Below are 20,681 nucleotides of genomic sequence, written 5' to 3' on the forward strand. Positions count from 1 at the left end.
TAAGGAATTCGTTATCCTACGGCTCTCCGGCAGCAATAGAAGTAAATTAGGTCTTGTAAGTTCATGCATGATTAAACAGAAATCCAAATCTTCTTTGATGTATTTTAAACAGTAATGCACAATGTCAGGGTTGTTAAAAACAGCAGTTATTCAGAGGTCATTGTCCTGCACGGCAATGAGCCAAACGAGCTTTAACTAGAAAAGAGACTAATGAGATTTACAACCAGGTCCTGAAGCTTTGGGCCGACGGCCGACGTGGTGTAGTTTTGCCTCTGCAAACCACCACAGTGTATTTTAAGTCAAGCAGTTGATGTGATTGAAATGGAGGTCTGGTTTCATGAAATCGAATATATTTCAGAGAGTCAGACAGCACGAGTGAAGTCCTCACTTATTGCTTTGATAAATGTTCCACTTTTGTACCACACTCTGCTCAAACCCCCAAATCAATTAGTACCTAGCATCATGTTTAATTTGCTGCCTTAACCAGACAGTGCAGCAGGGCAGAAGTGGCAGCTTCCAGCAAACAGCCACAGCACATTAACTTTGCTACAAGGTCAACTTGTGACTTTGCATTCATCCTCGACCAACAGGGAGGAATCCCCTGTCATTCGTCAGCGAACGCCAGGTCGAGAAGGTCAGAGAATCCAGCCAGGCTCTGGCTCGGGGTACACATGTCAGCACGAGGCCTCAGGCAATACCACCAGAATTAGAGCTCGCCACAGGCATCCTGTCAGAGGAGGATCGGGCCACGAATAAATAATGAAACACCTGTGTAGCTTTTATGGCCCAAATTCACTGTTTTCCTTTGTAGTACAACACATGTCTGCTGCTCTATCACTGCTATTACGGATGCTGCAACTCAACAGTCATAAATTGGCTTCATTGGAATTGAGTGAAAAGACCAAAGGTGTGTTGTTCATCTCGGTCCTGTCAGTTTCTTCAAAGCAAAATTAAAGCAATAAATAAATGATTAAAAGCTCTGCAGGTTAACACTGAGTCTTTCTCTTCAGTGTGAGCAAGAACACATTTCTACTGCACAGAAGCAGAAATGGTTTGATGCAGAGAATTAACAGCACAATGAAAGATCCCAGGGGAAGACTGTCTTGGAGGTTTAAGACTGAGAGCGATAGTGAATAATAGAAGAGGTGCATGCTGGGAAAAATGAAGAGTTCAGATCCCTCATTTGGGACTTAATTCTTAAATGAGGCTCAAATGGACATTGTTCATTTGCCTCTGCAACATGTAGGTAAATCTTCATCGTGTGGTTTTCACAGTTCTTCAAACGGCCGCTTGAGACTCAATCCAAAAGTGAATCAATCGCTATCAAGCCAAGTTACAACAGAAATATGAAAAATTCATTCATTCATTAAAAATGTATTAATGAATTCATCTCGTCCCTGACCTGTGTTTGTGCTGGCGATGCCTTTTGGAGCTCTTTGAACAATTTGAAGTAGTCACGGTCACCAAACGTTCACCTGAATGTGAAACACCCTCAACCACTGGCGATGGCTCAGGCCTCTTAGTGGGAGGGAACCCGTCTGACTCAAAGGAACTGCAGTCGCTCTCAGACACATTCACCGGTTTTTGCAGGTAATCACATCTCGATCATAGATGCAAATAAACTGCTGACACATTACAGTCAGTCTCAGTCTGTAACGATGAGCTATGAGCGCAACTTCGCCACAAGATGTCACGTTGCAACTCAAGACTCGACTCAGCTGATTGCCAACTGGCTGCATTCTGCTTACACATCTTCATAAAAGCACGGCTGCCTAGTCCCTGCATCACTAAACTGTGTAACTGTTTGTAGACGAAATTCTGAATCCATCCATTCTCTTCCGCTTATCCTTCTCAGGGTCGCGGGGGGCGCTGGAGCCTATCCCAGCTGTCATAGGGCGAGAGGCGGGGTACACCCTGGACAGGTCGCCAGTCTGTCGCAGGGCCAACACACAGGGACAGACAACCATTCGCACTCACATTCACACCTAATGGCAATTTGGATTATCCAATTAACCTATCCCCACAAGCTGCATGTCGTTGGACAGTGGGAGGAAGCCACGCAAACACGGGGAGAACATGCAAACTCCACACAGAAAGACCCGGCCTGATGGTGGAATTGAACTCAGGACCTTCTTGCTGTGAGGCAACAGTGCTAACCACAGATTGTTTCAAATCTGTGAGGTTCTGACAAAACTTTGTATAAAGAGTTAGTGTGGCTTTCTGTGTATGTAGGTAGTAACAGGTTTGTAATTTCACAAACATACTGCATTCATTTCCACTCAATACTGAACTAATGCATGAAAAAACTGACTATGACTGGTCGCAGACCTGGTCCCCAACTCAAAGGCAACAGGACTGCAAGGTGACTGCACCAGGTTTGCTAGCATTAGCAGAGAAGTCACTGTTAGCTTCAACATGTCTCAATGAAGACGCCAATATTGTTGCAATTGAGGCTTCAAAATGGGCCTTACAGACCATCAGATGCTGCATGGTGCTTACTACCATGTTTCCTGCTTCCATCTGTTTGAATGCGTAAACATATAAACTTACATGTAGTAGCACTTCCTCTCAGGGCTTCACTTGCGGCGCTGCGATAGACGGCAAAAACAGCCACCTGGTACTCTGTCAGAGAGTTCAGATAGCTCAGCTCCACGCTGTTCTGTGTCCCCTGGACCACCTAAAAACAGATCCCAGTGGGTCACAGCCTGGATATCACAGCAGTGTTATCAAGTGCAGTAAGTGTACAATGCTGGAATGAGATAAGCCAGTCAGTCAGACACACTAAACATGTATGTTTGCTTGTGATGCTCATTCATTTCTGCTGTGCTCTCAGGGACATAACTGTCTGATACAGCTGGGATTAAAATAATCTTAATTTGCTCTAAATTAGAGCTCTTCATGTCTTTGTAATAGACAGCAGAATTTTGTTTGTCAAAAAGCATTAAAATACAGAAAAAAATCTTCTGTTTATTAAGCGAGTGCATATCACAAGGTTGAAAAAAGCACCACATGTTGCTGCAGGCATTCAGCTCTCTCCAAAGAGATTTAAATTGAGTGTAACTAGATCAGATTAGCTTTGATGAAACCTCAGTTTTCCTTGTGGGGAAACTGGGCCGTTCCAGCTGCAAGTTGTAATAAACATCAAAGAGAAATGGGATAAAAATAAGAAGGAACTGCAGGAGCATAAATATAAACTTGGAAAATTACAGCACTGCATGTCTGCGTGGTGATATAGGTATGGAAACAAAGTTTGAATGTATTATCCGGACATTTCCCCACATGGGAAAACACCTACGTCACAGAATAAGTCAGTGGATGTCTGTAGTTAGGCACACTGATTAAAAAGACACATCAGTGATCCAGTTTTTCACATCTTCCACAGCTAATGGCTAATAATGAAAATAACAGAATATAGTTTACCACAGCATACGAGAGTGCTCGCTTTTATTATTCCCTTACTGCAAATCCTGCATAATTGTTGGCATTTATCGTGCAGATCACTCTGAGAAATTACTTAACTTCTGGAAGTGACCCTTAAAAGGATTAGCCGAGCAGCTTTAATTAAAATGCTGCCACTACATCACAGACAGTTTGTATTTTATTTGCTCTGTGGAGGCGAATCAGGACCAAAGTTCCACTAATTAAGGGGACAAAAGAAAAGCGCTCCCTTCAGTCAGTTATAAGAAGCCAGAAAGCCAGATGAGCCGCCTAACAATCACACAGTAGTTTAGACTTTATTGCACAATTACAATAAAAGCAGGGCCGTTCGCTGTGGTGGAAAAACTATGATGGAAGCTGAAAATTAAAAGTGAAAAATAAAGAGAACTATTTGTAGTTTCTTGAAAATTGCATGATTTGCATTAATCGCCAAGAAAAAGTGTGTTTCTTTCAGGCATGAAAAACTCCAAAAATAAATGAAAATAATTAAAATAATAATGGACCAACAATAAAACAAGTAAAATACCTTTTCTTCTGGCTGCCCCCCACTGGCAGGGTAGTACACCACTCGGTATTTCTCCACCTGACCCGATGCGTGTGTCCATGTCACCCGGAAACTACGAGCAGTTATCTCCGAGGTCACGAGGTCACGAGGTGCAGCCACGACGGCTGGTGGCGGGGCAGGCTCCGCCCCCCCTGCAGATAATAAAGAAAGCAGAGATTTTTCTTCTATTACGTGTGAAACTCGGGTCAGACCAGCCTGCGAGAGCTGAAATGATCCTGTTGTGTGTGCAAAGTGACTCTGAAAGTAATAAACTGCAACATCTCTGCTGCTATCTGAAGCCACATCTGTGTTTATGCGGCACAACGTTGTGGGCATTTCATTACAAAGATAACAAGGCTGCAATATATTTGGTGGGGAAGTGGTCTTGTTATTTTTATAACCAACAGCATCAACAAAGCAACACCGATGCAAACAGCAGCATCTTCGCGGTATCATCTCCGACTCTGCTGATTCCTGCTGCTCTTCAGACCTTTGATCTTCTTGTCGAGCTGCTCCACGCGGTCGCAAACGGTCTTGGTGAGACCTTCCACGATGTCGCTCATCACGCTGAAGTCTGCCACGTTGTAAACGTGAGTTTCCTCTGGAGGTGAGGCAATCGCCTTCAGCTCATTCTCATCAGCATTTTTCACACCTGGAGGGAGAGGAGAGAGAAAACCGAGTGATCTGACTGTCAGCAACGGTGACATGAAAGGTGTTGGAAATAAGTTTTCCATGACGCAACCAGAACATGAATATATACACAGGACTTCATCTACAACAGCAAAACTATTCGCCAGGCTGTGACATGCGCTGTCTGCAACAGGGTTTCTTATTCCATCTCTAAACTTTCCCCCTGCTGAAACTACAAGCTAAAGCTGAAGGCTGACAAGAGCAACAGACTGAGTCCAAAGGTAGCATAGCATCAGGGGTAGTCCGAAATGAAATGCATTAAAAATATTTATAAGACAAGAAGCATCAGCATGAATCTAAGATGCTGCCTGCTGTTCTTGCCTCATGAATATCTGCAAATATCATTAAAGGTCTTTTATTCAATTTTTGTCAGTTAATTAATAACCTGCTATTTCAGCACAAACACGGAACGGCGGAAATGTTGAAATTAAGCTGTGACTGTGCTGAAGAAGAAAACAGAGTTCAGCCTAGAAAACTCCAAAGGAAAAACTGTGAATCTTTAAAGACATCAGCTGGTTTATATGAAGGAGAGCTCAGTGAATCAAAGGAGCTGCACCATTTCAACACATACAGACAGATGTATCATTGTGCTCTATGTTTGCCATCAACCAGCTGCACGTGTAGCAGAGCAACAGCCGAGCCCATGGTGTGTGGAGCATTTAGTGCTGTCATACCAATGGCAAACAGTTCTATCCCAGCATCCTTCAGGCTCTGCGCTGGGGGTATGACATCATCCTGGGACTTCCCATCCGTGATGAGGATTCCTATCTTGGGAACACCGGGTCTGGAGCCTGACTCGGGTTTGAAGCTGTTCTCCAGGACGAAGGTCAGAGCCAGACCTGGTCGGATTCAAACAAAGACAAAGCGAAAACATGAAGATGCTGAAATAAAAATAAGAAGAGGAGCCATTTGATCTGGAATCATCGCAGCCTCGGCCATCTACGATTTGTTTAAATACTCTAAAGTCTGGATTTAGATACTGAGTGCTGTGGAAATTTTGCTTCATTTATCAAATATTTTTTTGAAAACCAGATATTTTTTTCACACATTGAAATCTGAAGCAATATTCAAACATAAATATCTCAAAAACTATTAAACCAGGATCTGTAATTTGGGAACAAAAGTACTGGCTAGTTGAAATATAAAAAAAGACCCAAAGTCCCAAATTTGGGCACAAACCAGTAAAAAAAAACAACAAAAACCTTGTAAATGTCACTTAGTGATATATAGCTGAATTTCACAGATTCCTATAGAAAACATGAACATTTTAGTCACAACAATGAAGAAAATGTTGTTTTCATTCAGCTTTCCTGCTGCGTGGAGCAAAGCTGACGAGTCAAAAACATTAAATGTAGGAAAACCATAAAAACATGGTTTACTTTTACTATAACATACTTCTGCATACATATTAAATCTATCATGAGTTGGATAAAGTGCGGGAGATTCGAGCCGTTTATCGTCTGCACTTTTAAAGCAACAGTTACGTCCTGGCTGACAGTTTGAGTGTACTTAAAGTTTCCCACTGAGGTGTAGCGAGGACAGATAAATGCCTCTGAGCCGAGACGTAGCCTCAAGAGTTGCAATCAAAGACTTGAAAATGATTGTTATAGAGCGCCTTATTAGCTCAACAAGGTTTTTGTCTAATGAGCTTGATAACATAATGAGCAGCTGAGTTCAGCTGTGTCCATTAACGACATTACAGACGTCTTCTTCAACTTCTAACAGACTGTTAAAGTACTGCTGCTCCCTCGAGCGATAGATCAGTTTCATTAGCAACACAAGAAGTTCAATTACATTTTATTTAAAGAGGGTCAAATTACAACAGCCTGTCTCAAGGTGATCCATACTTCACGGTAAAGACCCTGCAATGATTCCCTATCAACAAAAACAAAACCACGAGGAGGGTCGGGGAGGGTGGACATCTGTGATAAATCCCTGGGGTGAAACGGTTTTTCTTTTCCGATCCTGTTTGTACTCTCCAATCAGAATAACAGATAAAGTGAAGGCTTCACAGTGAGCTATCAGGACGCCTCCATAAGACTATATTACAATTTCAGTCTACAAGTGTCAGATGAGTGGGGGAGATTTTTAGGCCCAAACTGAGACTGAATGTTCCTAATTGTGAATATTCTGTCAGATAAAACAAAGCTGTCATAATTTTTTGGTTTTTTAATTTAAGAGCAAAACAATAGTATTTACAACGTGACCGGAGGGCAGCCACACATGAAACCTTCCAGAGATTTCTAGGGTCAAACTCATAATTTAGAAATGTAACTGCACATCATCTGGATGGTGATGGAAATGCATCAGTCTTTGCTCAGAACTCCATAACTAAAGTTTGTGCACGAGGAAGACGTGCTGAAACTTTAGAAAGCTAGCCGACCTTCTGATTCACACTCAGCTCTTATCAGCCGAATGCGGCAAGGTCACCAACACTTGAAGACTAATCCAAAATGAGCTCCCCTCAGTTTAATAAGCTCGGGCAAAAGGACGGGCTTTGGTCCAAGTGCACCTCTGAGCATTATCTGTTCACTCTGATGGGGAGAGCAGACCATAATAACCAGTGGGAGGCTGGGGTTTCGCACCTGTCAGTGTGTTTCCTCCTTTATATGGCAGATTCTTCACAGCATCGATTACAGACTCTTTAGTGGTGTGAGCGTTCAGATGCCACTCGATCCTGGGGTCTCCACTGTACTGAGCCAGACCTGCGTGCAAAAGTAAGAGTGGAATTTAAACTACAATTAGGTAGTAATATTTAACAGTAACTTAATAACAGATTCCAGTCTGGCTCAGACTCCATCCTCCAAAGGGACTGAAATCTTCTCACCAATCCTAGTCTTGTCAATCTCCACTGAAAACGCCTTGACCAGGTTCTCCAGGAAGGTCCTGACCAGCCTGAAGTTGATCCGCCCGATACTCCAGGAACCGTCTACCAGGATCACGATGTCGGCTATGGCTGGAGACTTACACATAAATCCCGCTTCAGCTTAAAATCACAAGAAGAAAACAGGAATTTAGAAAAGACTTTGAAAACAGGAAAACTCTGAACTTTGAAAAGCTAAATCAGCAGAGGAAGGTTTCCCGCCATGATGGTGGACCACAAAAACATTTAGCCTTCTGCCTAACATGTGACTGAGACTATAAACAGGATCCCAAACTTCCACGGCAGCCTACAGCACATACGTGATAAATCTGCACTGGTAAAAGTAGGACAGTTTGATGTGCAGCTTCTGTCCCAAAGTATTACAAAGTGTTTCATTAATTCTAATTCAGTTCAACACAGTATAATTAAACCCTAGAGGAGCGAGGCGCTTCGTTTTAGCAGATGAAAAATAACAGCCCCCTCTGTTGTTTGTCTCAACAGTTTACTGGGTGATAAAACAGACCTGACTCTAATGAGGAAACAGCAGTTCATTTACAAAAGCCAGTGCAGCACACAGTGAGCCAAAGGCCAAGCAAATTAGGAAACAGACATATTTCTGTCCACCAATTATCTTTCACACGGAGCTGAGGAAACCCGAGTTTGGGTCTCGATGGGAAATACTGCAATCGTTAAGGGTGCTGGGTTTGAATTCAAGAAGCCTCCAAACTGCTTCAAACCGGAGTTGAATATGGCACCTAAAACTCCCAGCAGATCCACTGGAAGAGGGTCGCTATACTGGGGAGTTTCCCAGTGGGAACATGTGTAGCTTCATCACCTCTCTGCAGCCCCTCATCCTCTGTTTGCTTTCAGCAGCCGCTCCTTTAAAGTCAACTTTCTACTGATTGGCTGTCGGTCACAAAGCATTTGAACAGCAGGTGGGTGTGGCTTCTATGTCTGAGATGATGTAATAAGGATGTCCCCTTCCACTGACAGAATCAAGATCCAAGTTTGTTTCACACTTTTTCTTTAAAACTTTGTTTTCCATCCAGTGGCTGATGTTCATAGAAAATCAGAGTATATAACTTTTGAAATTTAAGTGCTTCTTTTAATGATGACATTGCACTTCACAAAAATCCCATGCTAAATGTGAATGAAGACATCCCATCATGTTACAGTTCATGAGTAGTGTTACTGTGGGTTAGCAGCTGCTGTAAGATTAACTGCAGCTACTATTTACATGATGCATTCATACACTTACAGCAGGTTTCTATATTTTATTGGACAGTCAACAATATATTATAAGAAGATGATAACTGTCCAGTGTAAGAAAAAATAAACACGATGCACAGAAGAAAGGCTGTGAGGGACTTCAGAGACTGTTAGCTCCTCTTTATTTCCATATCCCTGCACTGCAGTTTTAACAGGCGTGTGCTCATGTACAGATAGAAACTGCTCAACCTATAGCCAACAGAACTCTGTCGCCTCGAGCTCACCCTGGCCAGCACTGATCAATACCAGGTAAACTGAACAGGTGACTGCACCTGCATCTTAATGCCAACACACCCCTGAACCAACCGTCAATGCAGCGTGAACGAAGCAAGCAGATGAATCCAAATGTCTGCCCCACGGCGATGAATACCACGCCCACCACACTAGCTTGCTATTAGCAGCCGCTAACATCTCTGCATACACGTTTAACAGCAAGATATTTCACCATCAACTGTAAGTGGAATTATTACAAATTGGAAGAATTCAGGAAAAACAGCAGCTACAAACAAGCAGATCATTTAAAGCAACAGAGGAAGGTGTTTAAAAGTCTCCAAACACCATCTGGCATTGATATCAGCTGAATCACTGTGCACCAGGAGCTTCATGGCACGGGTCTCCTGTAGGTGTAATGTGTAGGTGCATTATAGTGTATTTCCCATGATTTGATGTTTTGAGGATAGTGCTGGAGATCTAAAGCATCAGTGGAAAAACTCATAAAAAGGTTTTCAGCTGGGTTGAGATGAGGTGACTGTGACGCTCCAAGCATACGATTCACATTCGTCTCATCAGGCTGTTCACCGAGCTCGGTGTGCTCTGGATAGAGGAGGCCGCTGTCATCAGGACACAAGTGCCTCTGCTCAAAGAAGCTTTCTATTAATTAGCAGTGAGCCTTTCATCAAAGTGGAGAAAGCACCATGCCCTCACATCATAAGAGGCCACCAGGTGACATCAGTGTAAGGGTCAGAGGTTCAGGTTTTCCCTTTAATTGAAACCAGGCTACAGATGGCCGTATGGTGCTGTGTTAAACTTTGATTTTGTGTTTCCATGTTTTAGCATTAGGAGAAATACAGAGTGTCATCCAAAAAGATTAAATGCAGAAGCATCCTTTGCCTCTGGGACACAGAGGCTCTCCCTTCTACGGTTAAAAGCTTAATTAAAAATACTGACATGCCCCCTGTGTCATTCTGAATGTGTACTGTGACGGGGATCGCTCACGGTGGCTTCATCACATGTAATTACCACCATCTGTGCAGCTCTGTGGAATGGCCTCTTTATATTTGCTCAGTTTTGTGGTGCATTTATTAAATGTTTTAGACTCAAAGGTTCAAGCACCATAAATCCACCGTGCGCTACCTGCCCGGCACCAACTGGCAGAAAAAGTTACAAATGGCTCAAGGATATTCACTGATGAGTGGCTTTTAATGCATGAGCACAAATCTGACACATAGTTGGCTCAGTGCTGCTGCGTCTCTATACGTGAGATCTAACGTGTGTCGCTGATGCCCGTGGCACCCAATTACTTATCCTGCAGATGTAAAGGAGAATATTTCTTTCGGGTTATAACATGTCTCAAGAGGTGTATTAAGTGTGTTTGGAGGAGGGCAAGGGCATTCTTCAGCAGTCATTTCATTCATCGCTGACAGGAACTAACTAAGGTATCACTTCTTACAAGTCTCTACAGTGTAGGAATTTAAGCCTCCTCCTCGGTCTTCCAGCCGAGTCTCGGAGCCGCTGTTCAGCGTGACTTCAGATGAAAGCAGTGACACATAAAACACACAATTACTCCGCGGCTCTGGAAAGACGAGCTGTGAGCCTGGCATCAGGTTTGTGTGGTGAGACAGAAACTGAAAGTCGTTTTTGGGTTGCTGTCTGCACCACACAAACATCTGAAAGTTTTGTCTGTATCAATGTGCTGTAGTCTTCTGGTCCAAACTATCATTTTGGAGGCTTAAAGACTTTTGACCTGTTTGTTTTTGCTCATGATTTAGACAAATAAAAGCAGCTGGAGGAAAGACTTACTTCAGATGGACGAAGCAGAAACTGAACACAGTGAATCCTCTCTTTGGTCCAGTTTTACTGCACCAAACGCTTTTGTACAAGCTGCTGTGATGCACATGGTCTCGCTTCATGTTGGTGTTGTGGCCACAAGTTTTACCGTGATACCGAGCGATTCATCCGGCATGCCTAAGGACCGGTTCACGACACATTTTAATGCACTGGGTAAGAAAGATTAGTCAGTGTGCAGAGTTGCTGTGGTGAAGCAGCCAAACCACCATCTCTTCCTGAATAAACAAAGCTTCCTGACATGAACCGCAGCCTCTGACAAACCTCAGGGTCACACTGCAGCATCCAACTTCTTCATTTTTCAAAAGTCATCAGCTGTTGTTGTCCAATACGTGTGTCAAGTGCTGAAAGCACGCGGTGCATGTGTGAGCACTGACGGCGACATCATTAACACGATTTGAGACAGAGGCTCAGGTTGCATCAGCTTCCTGTTCGTTTCTTTGAAGTCTCCCATTGTTTCTGATTCATGTTGAACTGAAGTGAAAGAGCAAATTGTTTCTGAGTCTAGATCGGTTCAAGTCACTAATAAAAGGACAAAAACTTAATCATATCATATTCAGCCAACAACAGTTTGACAAATGAAGAACCTTCAGCAGTCTTGGGCTGACCTGAGAAGACTACAGTTTTTATAAAGTGCTGTTTTAACTCTATAACACAAAGTAAATAAACAGATATTTTCTAGTTTGGAATGAACTATTTTGGTGTTATTTTTAGTTTGCCAGATTTGGCATTAAATGAAACGATACAGCTTGAAAAGACCGAACTAAACACAGAATCGTCTAAAGATGAAGGATTTGAACAGAATTAAAGATGGAAGAGGCGGATTCTTCTTAGTCAGCACAGGAAATGAAACAGAAGGGCAAAGCAGTGCTTGGGGGCAGCAGGTGAAAGAACTACCTCTCTTTTAATAGCACGTCTGGGAACAGACTAGTGCTTGGACAGATGGTAGAAAGAGGACAAAAGACAAAGAAGAAGAAGAACTGGGAAAAAAAGTGGCAGACGCGTATTAAAGGATGAAAGTACACAAGTGAGTCTGCTGCGAATACCAATGCTGTGTTTTTCTCTGCTTGATTTCCTAATGCCCCCCTTGGCATTTGTTTTCTTTTATTTCTTATTCTCTGTGAGTGCGCTGCACTGATTCTCCTCCAGCACTAATCATCAGCACTGCTCTGTTTTATTATGCTGTAATTGCAATGCACATCTATATTTTCACTTAATAACTACTGTGCACACACTAATCACACGAGAAGCAGCAAACAGGATAAAAGCAAACTGGATAATGTGAGAATACAAACAAAAAAATGGAGGTAAAGAGACACGCAGAGAGAAAAGAGGGCGGGGCCAACACACAGCAATGAGTGTAACAACACAAGCGACTGACATTTGTTATCACACAAAGGAAACACTGTTTGGTTTCACAGCACAAACTGCAAAGGAAGCACGCAGACCGTTATCGTCACAGCTCCATCAAAGCTGACTGACACCTGTTTGTACTACAGCAGCAAAAATGAAGAATATCATTGTTTTTGGGTATTTTGCAAAACTGTAACATTAATGACTTCGTTAAATTCAAATTTTATTTGTCACGTACACAGTCATACACAGTACGATATGTAGTGAAATGCTTGGACAACTGCTCGTGACCTAAAGAAAACAAAAAAGGAAAAGGCTATGAAGGCCATCCTGTGTCTGTGACGGTGTTTTTGTCCATTCTGTTTACCTCTATGATCCATATTTGTTTAGCTTCCATGTGCTTTCGAGCTTCGTCGTGTGTATTTCTGGTTCTTTGTTACTTGTTTATTTGGTCGTGTCCTGCTCGTCGTGGTCTCTGTCGCTCAGTCTCTGTTTTGTGTTTCCTGTTTTATTTTAGTAGTGCATTGCTTTGCTTCCCCTTTCTCCTTATGTGTTGATTTGTTCCTCCTGTGTTCTCACCTGCTGCCCCTCGTTCAAGTCCTCACTCTCTGCTCGTGGTTGTGTCGTCCCTGTTTGCTGTGTGCTTCCTTTTGTGCCATGTTTCCCTCGTAATGTTCTGGTTGTTAATTATTAGTTGTTTGTAGCTTATAGCTCCCAGTTTGTAGTTTGAGAGTTTCATGTTTCAGCAAATAAAACCGCGTTTTTTAGTTGATCCCTTTGTGTTTGAGTCCGACCTCTGCCTGCCACACAGTGGTACCTGCCACAGGCTCACATGAGCAGCCATAACATGTAGGAAAGGGTATTAGAAACCTTTCGTTTTCTAAAGATGTGTCTATATTTTGGTGTTTTCATATACATGGCAGAAAGTGCAATAATAATGTGAATAAAGCCACGTTTGAGATCGATGTCATATAGAAATGTTAGTAAAACAATGAACTTTTATTTTGAAATGTAAAACTAAAGCTCGTTTTAACTTTGTTTAAAGGCAAAGAAACAAAAGTAAACACTGGTTGAAAAAGCACAAAGCTAACAAAAGTCAACAATGGAGGGAGGAGAAAAGAGCAAAGGTCAAAGGTCAACCCAGTGTGACACCAACCGGGATGAAAAAGAGCAAACAGAAGAAACATGAGGAAGTCTCCTTACAGGAACAGTCTGTGCAGAGCATCAGTTTTCTATATCTTTAATAATCCTGAGATACAACTTTGATTGTTTCCACACAGAAAGTTGCAGTTTTATATGTTTTGGTAGTATTGTAACTGTTATAGACTGAAATGTTGTCTGCTGTTCACGCTTTGCCTCAGAACAGAGCCGAGCGTCAGCCCGAAGACGAGCGCAGCTGACTGACAGTCGAGAGGAGGATAAGATGCTGGGATCCGGTACTGAGACTGAGACTGGCTCATCTGCTGGGATTTTACTCATATAACCAAGTTTTGTATGTTACCCTGAGACTGTTTGCATCAAGGAATTAGTTCATCCCTGATGATGATGGTGATGATGATGATACATTATTAAAAAAAGGAATTGGGTTGCTCGTCCACTGCAAAACAAACTACAAACATGTCTCTAAATATATGTAATGAGTCAGCAAAGATTCGGTTTTAAACTGATTCTGTAATTAAGAATTATTTTCTTTCACTGTCACAATCCAGCTGTGAGCCAGCTGTGTCCCTGTAGCTGTTTACTTCCTGATATAATCACTGAACAAAGTTGTCATGAATTAGGAGAGAAGAGTGAGTTTTAGTCATTAACAAAGACTGTTGGGTTTTCTTGGTATTTAAATAAAAATAAATAGACAGCATGCGTCACCTGTCCTGCAGCTCACTGTGCTGCAGTGTACAGATGCCGTTTGGGAAGGAGGGCAAGAAGAGCGGCAAACAGACAGTAGCAAAAAACAAAAAAAGCTTCATTGATGGTTTCTTCAAACAGATCATAAAAAGACCTTTAAGTGTTTCAGGTCGAGAAGTCAAAGCGTCGCAGGTCTGCAGCACAGCTGAGACAGGAAGTGTCGAGACCGGTGAACAGAGGACATGACCCGAGTCAGCTCAGTGTAAACAATATTATAATGAGTCTGTTTCTCTTTACTGATATTACATATTCATGAGTGAAAGCAGGGCCCAGAGCTGGGTCCAAGCTCAGCCTGATACCATGTCCACAACAAGGCAGCGTAACTGTCAGGTTACAGGTTCAGTTACATTCACTGTGTAATGAATGAGTCACGGTTCATGTTTCCCTTCCATTATGTTTACACAGTGTGTGTGCGGCTACTGCTCGCATGGATTTAGACAAGACAGCGATCAGCAGAGCTGCAGCAGAGAGAATGCATGAAGATTTGAAAGAATAAAGTCTCATGTTTCAATCAGACAGCCACACTGACAACAGAGCAGGATGCTGCAACCAAGCCCAGACATCCAGCCCGTCTCAGGAAGCAACCAAAACTCCTTATCACACCGAGTCCATGAGCCCACAGCCACCGACTGTTTGATAAAGCTTATCTGAAGCGCATGTGCAACATTTCTGGCTTTAAAATACAGCATGTCTGTGATTCTTTAGCAGTGTGAAGCTTATTTAGGTGGAGAAGTAGCAAAGCAAGTCCAGCACTTAGCAAGACGCCCGAGGCAAGAGCAGAAGAGCTGCGTTGCCAATATCTGCTGTGTCAAAGGTGAGCTAGCCCACCTGAACGCTTTCTCTGATGGGTTTGTCTACAGTAGAGCTAACCTATGTGCCGGGAAGTCAAAGGTCAACGTTAACTTCCGAGCAAAGTCAATTTCATCACTACACACTGAGGAAAAGCTCGTGAGAGAAACTCAGCGTTCAGCTGAGTTCAGATTCCACATGGTCATCTGCCTGGAAAGTTCAGCAAGTACAACAGTAAACGTGGTTTTTACAAAACGTCTGTGCCTTCCTGTTTCCCATCATCTGGATCATCATAGTCACCTGGAAACAATGATGCAGTATCTACCTACTTATGTAACAAAAACTGTTTACTTAGAAAAGACCAGGTGCTCTGCAGATTGTTAAAGAGTCGCTGAGAAATAACGAGACTGTGGAAAACCGCCTCGTCCAGTTTCTGTCGGGGACATTAAAGCGGAGCAGGTTGTTAGCATGCAGCCCAGTAATGTCACAAAATCACAGAGTGATTGTTAACTACTTCAATTTATTCATTAATATTCACACTTTAAATATCCAGGACTTTTTCACTTTACATAATTATCTTTGAATTATGGAATATTACAGATAAGTTATCTCTCAAAAGAAAAGCCAAAGCGGATATTTAACCTGCATTACTCCTAATGACCAGCAGGGGGACCTCCATTAGTTACAAACACGACTTCTAGTGGCACCGAAGTCAACAGGAAAACAGGCTTAGTGAACAGTTTCCTGGTGAGTTTATGGGTATAGTCACTAGTCTTAAAGCATAAGACATGAAGTTATTTTTTATAATTTATGGTCACTGTTAGAGTCAGAAAAGAGAATAAACATGTGTTAATCAGATCTGACTTATGACTAATCAAATCCAAGCCTGCAGTGTGCCATCAGCTTTCATAACACCAACATGCTCCAGGCTTAACGAGATGTAATTGACCAACAGGCGAGGTCCCGGTCGTCGATCACCGATACTCACGTAACTCATTTGTTTTCATTAGACCTTGAGCAAGGCACTAAGCTCCAATTTGCACAAATGAAGCTTCTCAGCTCCTGGTTTTCCTGCAGTGGTCACTCCTGCTGGAGTGGTGAACACGCGAGCTCAGCATAAAGAGAGCGGCTGGAAAAACAAAGGTCACAAATAAGTAGAGAAACACGGTCATGTGCACAGTGTGCAGAAACAAGCTGCAGTGCTGTAAATCTAAAACAGGTTCAGATACATTCAGCAGTATTAGGCCAGATAGTTATTTGTGATGTAGAAATCTCATTAAGTGTCAAATGAATGATCTGTTTTTTATCGTTGCCGAGCCTCTGGAAGGAACGTCTCCAGCTACGGGGCGCAGAAATTAACTGGCTGGATGAACCTGAGTCACAAGCTTGCAGTAGATTAATGCACCTCATCAGAGTCAACATAAATCTAAACCGGGACAGGCGAGCTCATGAACAGTTGCCCATTTCAGCCGTGAGAAGCTGAGTGAGAAACAAAGGTCTGAAATACAGCTCAGAGGTGATTCTCCGGTCAGCATCAAATATTCTCCAAAGAATTTTGTAATTGAATTCATTATAACATCGAGACCAAGCTACTACAATCAATTTGTCTTCATTATGGCGTAAAGATTTCTTGAAAGCTCTGAGCCCTCAGCAGCATTCTGCCACAGTGACTTCCTGTTACCACGATGAGTCTCAGCTCGTGGGTGGTGAGTGAAAAGTTTGCTTTCAGGTGTCGGGCTGTGGCAGGAAACATTTCTCATGCAAATGCAGGAAAAGTAAGGAAAGGTCCACTGTTTGGGGTAATGGCACCCCAATTTGAAGCAATTTTGATCAAAGACTTCTTTTTTCACCTTCTACATCTAACTGTGTGTAACATTAAATTACTCTAATTAACTGTAACAAGTTTTCAAGAAGGTGTAATATTTCTGTTGGAGAGTGCGGAGCTGAGAAGTACAAAAAGCCAAACTTCTTTAAAAGTTCTGGTAGAAAAGGAACAAACCCAGTCTGAAGGTGTTCCTCCTGTAGCTGCATGAACACATCAGCCCCGCACAGCTGGCCAACAGGTGTGCATCACACCACGGTGTGATTAGGTCATGTAAAGTCAGGTGCAATGAAATAATTATCCAGAAAATACAGTGCTGTGCAAAAGTCTTGAGTCTTTCCTACGCTGGCAGTATGATTGGGATCGTCGTCACGCTGATAATGAAACGATCTGATGTGGTGGCTCAATAGCTGAGGGTACTTTTCAGTGCTTTCTGTAATGAGGCCTCTTCTAACAACAACAGAGCCTCCAGTGTGTTTGACAGATCACCTCCTCCATTCGTACCCACTCATCACTCGTTACCACCTGTTGCTACTGATTCAACCGGGTTCTTGTATAATTGGGCATCTCTGCGCCTTTTCTGCCTCCTACTGTTCACTGAGGCCTCTCAACAACTGAAGAACAACTGAAGGAGGATGAACTCTGGTCCTGTGTCACATCTTTGCTGCTTTTGTTTTCTTATTTTTTTAAAGATACGACTTTCAGATACTGTCCATCTGCTGAGGGGTTGATTATGTTTTGTCCTTCACGTGTCCAGCTCACTTAACTTTTTTAAGAATACACTACACAGCATATTGAGATTTACTAATACTGAAGCTCTTTGAGAATCACCTTATTTGTCACGGACCCGGCTCTGGAGGACTCGGGGGTCCGTGACCAGTTTTGACTGTTGTTATTGTTGTTAGTATTATTATTATTTGGTGATGTGTGCTTTCTCCACAATGCTGTGTTAGTCTGTGTCCCACTCGTATGTATAGGCAGGGTGTGGGTGTATACGTGTGTATGTCTGCGGGTGTGGCTGGAGGATGGAGCACAGCCACCTGCAGGCCTGATAGGCGTGGCCCTGCGAAGGACTGGCCACACCTGAAGTTCCTGCCACACCTGTTGGTGATCAGGGCTCGTCGGGGGAGCTACTTAGGAGAGTGTTGGAGCTCCCACCGGCGCGGGATCATTGAGTTATCGTACCAAGTTAGTGTGTCAGCATATGTCTGTGTTGTTCGTATATGCCCGCCGAGGGTTAGTGTTGACGGCTGCGTCTCTGGTTTTCCTACAGGAGGAGGAGTGGTCCAGAAAGGCAGCACGCACGGGGTGTGCGGAAACACAACAGCGGGGAGCACAAACACGAGCACAGATGTCGGAGGGAAGCACGCACACGGGGTTCAAGGGAGCAACGGGGAGTTATTGTGTTTACAGTTTTTCACTGTGAATAAAGAGCACTGTTTGCATCGCAGAGTCTGCGTTTTGGGTCCTCCTTTCCCCACATCCCCACGGTCTGCCAGCCAGACCGTGACAGAATGATCCCGCCAACCACCATGGACCCAGCAAACTCAGGAGTTGCCACGGAGGAGAGATCGCTCGCGCAGCTATGGGATTACTGCCGGAGCGTAATCCAGGCTGCAGACCCACACAGGAGACACCTACAGGTAGTGTTCCTTGACAATTACCTCACATCCACTACCCTCACCATGAACATTTTGGACATTAACAAACTTAGGCAATTGATCGCTAGTTTAAGGGAGAGCTCGAGTTTTGAACTATTTGGCTTGGGTGGCCCGAGCACGGACAGTTCGGCTGCTCTCCTAGAGACTCTAGCCGCTTGGTTTTTCATGCGTCGGTGGAGGGCTTTCCCGTCGATGCTCGCGGCACAATCGTTTGATCCGCCATTACAGAAGGCATGCCGCACTCTCCACCGCCATTCCATTACGCCTCAACCCACTCCTGCGGTTTCAGCCCGGTCAGCTGGCAACGGACCGACAGCGCTCATTACCGCAGTGAGTAAACCCGACTATATTGTTTCAATAATAAACCCTGTCATTGACGATCAAAACACAGATGAACAGCGGATTTCCATGCACGCGGCCCCGCCTTCACGGAGGAGAAGGCGTCCTCGCAAGCAGCGTTCAACCACAGCCACACTCACTCCTGTGCTGGTCGAAGACTCAGGACCAGCGGCTCTGGACGCCACAGTGAGTAAAATGGACTCTGCCGGTGTTATAAATTCCCTTCCTGTAAACACGAAAATAGAAACTGTTTGTTGTACCTCCAAAGACTCAGAAAATGTTCCCTCTGAGACTGTAAGCTGGGAGCTGGGGAGTTCCGAGCATACAGACCCAAATGACTTTTTGGCTCAGTCTGGCCATATGGAGACAGAGGTTCTCCCCAGGGCTTCCCCAGAGGCCGAACTGGAGGCCTCAGTTGCCTCTGGACCCCTGGAATTTGTTGAGCCAGCTGTAACATTCTCATCCTCTCCACCCTTCATAATAGCCATATCACCCTCAACTCAGTCCGCTGCCCAGCTAGTAACGGAGTCTGCTGCCCAGCTGGTGACTGAGTCTTCAGTCCGGTCAGCCTCTCACCTTCATCCCCAGTTGGAGGTCGATATGCCTGCTGGACCACCTCTGCCATCATTTCACCTGTCTGTCCCTGCATCGTTGGCCAGTCCACCGGGAGCAGCGACCGCACCATCATCACCTTCTCCCTCTGCAGCTACTTCTCCACCAGAGTCCCATCAGACTGCAGCGACCGCAGCACTCTCGGCTTCGCCATCTGCATCACCTACTCTACCTTCACCTTCCCCACCTGCAGACACCGCATCACCATCTTCACCTCCAGATCGACCGTCAGTAGCTGTAGCGCAGCCGGAGGTGCTCAGGGTGCTCGGAGAGCGAGAGGAGCCCACACCGCCAGCTGTGGAGCCCTGCGAGCCGGAGCAGGAGCCCGGCGAGCTGGAGGAGCGGCTCAGCGTGGCGGAGCAGGAGCCCTGCGAGCCGGAGCAGGAGCCCGGCGAGCCGGAGGAGCGGCTCAGCGTGGCGGAGCAGGAGCCCAGCGAGCGGGAGGAGCTCGATCTTCCCGAGCCGGAGCTCAGCGAGCGGGAGCCGGAGCTCGCTCTGCCCGAGCCGGAGCAGCTCAGCGAGCAGGAGCAGCTCAGCGAACCACCAGCAGAGGAGCTCTGCGAGCGGAAGGAACAACCGGCGCTGCCAGCCGCCGAGGTGGAGCTCTCGCTGCCAGCAGCCGAGGTGGAGCTCTCGCTGCCAGCAGCCGAGGTGGAGCTCTCGCTGCCAGCAGCCGAGGAGGGACCCGCTCAGCCGGAGCCGGAGGTCAACGAACCGGAGGGACCTCCACGTCTGGCGCGGCCTCCACGCCATCCACGTCCTCTGCATCCACGTCAGCGACCAGCGCGTCATGAACCGTGTGCCACACCTCACTGTTGCTCACCGGAGGAGCAGCGCCGCCACCGGACCCGTGGCAGGCCGCCTGGGGAGCAGCGCCGCCGCCGTCGGACCCGGGGCTGGCCGCCGGAGGAGTCGCAGCGCTGCTACCGTCACTGGATCCCGGGCAGGCCGCCTGGGGAGCAGCGCCGCCGCCTTCGGACCCGGGGCAGGCCGCCGGAGGGGCAGCAGTGCCGCCGTGGCAGTGGCAGGCCCCCAGAACCGTTTTTCTGCTGTTGCCGGACCCGTGGCTGCCCGCCGGAGCTGCAATGTCGCCACCATTGGACTCGAGGTAGGCCCCCTGAACTCTTTTGTTATGTTGATGGGCCGCCTGAGACTGTTTTGTGGCATTTTTTCTTTTTGTTGCTCTGCTGCGGGATGCGCGGTCGGACTCTGGGACTGTGACCATGGGGGGGTTGTTTTCTTTGGGGGTTTTTGCTTGTTTTGGTTCTGCCCTCCGTCCTGGACCTCCCGCCGCCCGCCCTGGGTTGGTTGTGCTGTTTTTGGTTTGTGTTT

At 45.1% G+C, this 20,681-nt stretch overlaps 2 protein-coding genes across 4 annotated transcripts in view; one reads left to right on the forward strand and one right to left on the reverse strand.

Moving 5' to 3' along the window:
* Nucleotides 1–20,681, reverse strand: part of col14a1b (collagen, type XIV, alpha 1b) — a 170,480-nt gene that overhangs the window by 100,181 nt on the left and 49,618 nt on the right. For all 3 annotated transcript variants that reach the window (XM_085445109.1, XM_085445108.1, XM_085445107.1), the window contains exons 6-11: nucleotides 7,500–7,658; nucleotides 7,258–7,377; nucleotides 5,347–5,511; nucleotides 4,473–4,634; nucleotides 3,965–4,134; nucleotides 2,551–2,677 (exon numbers count right to left, since the gene is read on the reverse strand). In XM_085445109.1, the coding sequence (XP_085301235.1) occupies nucleotides 2,551–2,677; nucleotides 3,965–4,134; nucleotides 4,473–4,634; nucleotides 5,347–5,511; nucleotides 7,258–7,377; nucleotides 7,500–7,658 (903 nt within the window). The remainder of the gene's footprint in view (nucleotides 1–2,550; nucleotides 2,678–3,964; nucleotides 4,135–4,472; nucleotides 4,635–5,346; nucleotides 5,512–7,257; nucleotides 7,378–7,499; nucleotides 7,659–20,681) is intronic.
* Nucleotides 18,101–20,570, forward strand: LOC146682382 (uncharacterized). Its single transcript, XM_085446912.1, has one exon. It carries the CDS (start codon nucleotides 18,252–18,254, stop codon nucleotides 20,568–20,570), a length of 2,319 nt encoding a protein of 772 aa, XP_085303038.1. The 5' UTR covers nucleotides 18,101–18,251.

This window comes from Copadichromis virginalis, linkage group LG22 (genome assembly GCF_057382275.1).
Source record: "Copadichromis virginalis isolate Kocher_CV1m ecotype Utaka linkage group LG22, C_Virginalis_male_GT1.1, whole genome shotgun sequence".
Classification (NCBI taxonomy): domain Eukaryota; kingdom Metazoa; phylum Chordata; class Actinopteri; order Cichliformes; family Cichlidae; genus Copadichromis; species Copadichromis virginalis.

Bases quoted from the DNA above. Each gene is read 5' to 3' on its own strand.
- LOC146682382 (XM_085446912.1), top strand. From the start codon at position 18,252: ATGATCCCGCCAACCACCATGGACCCAGCAAACTCAGGAGTTGCCACG.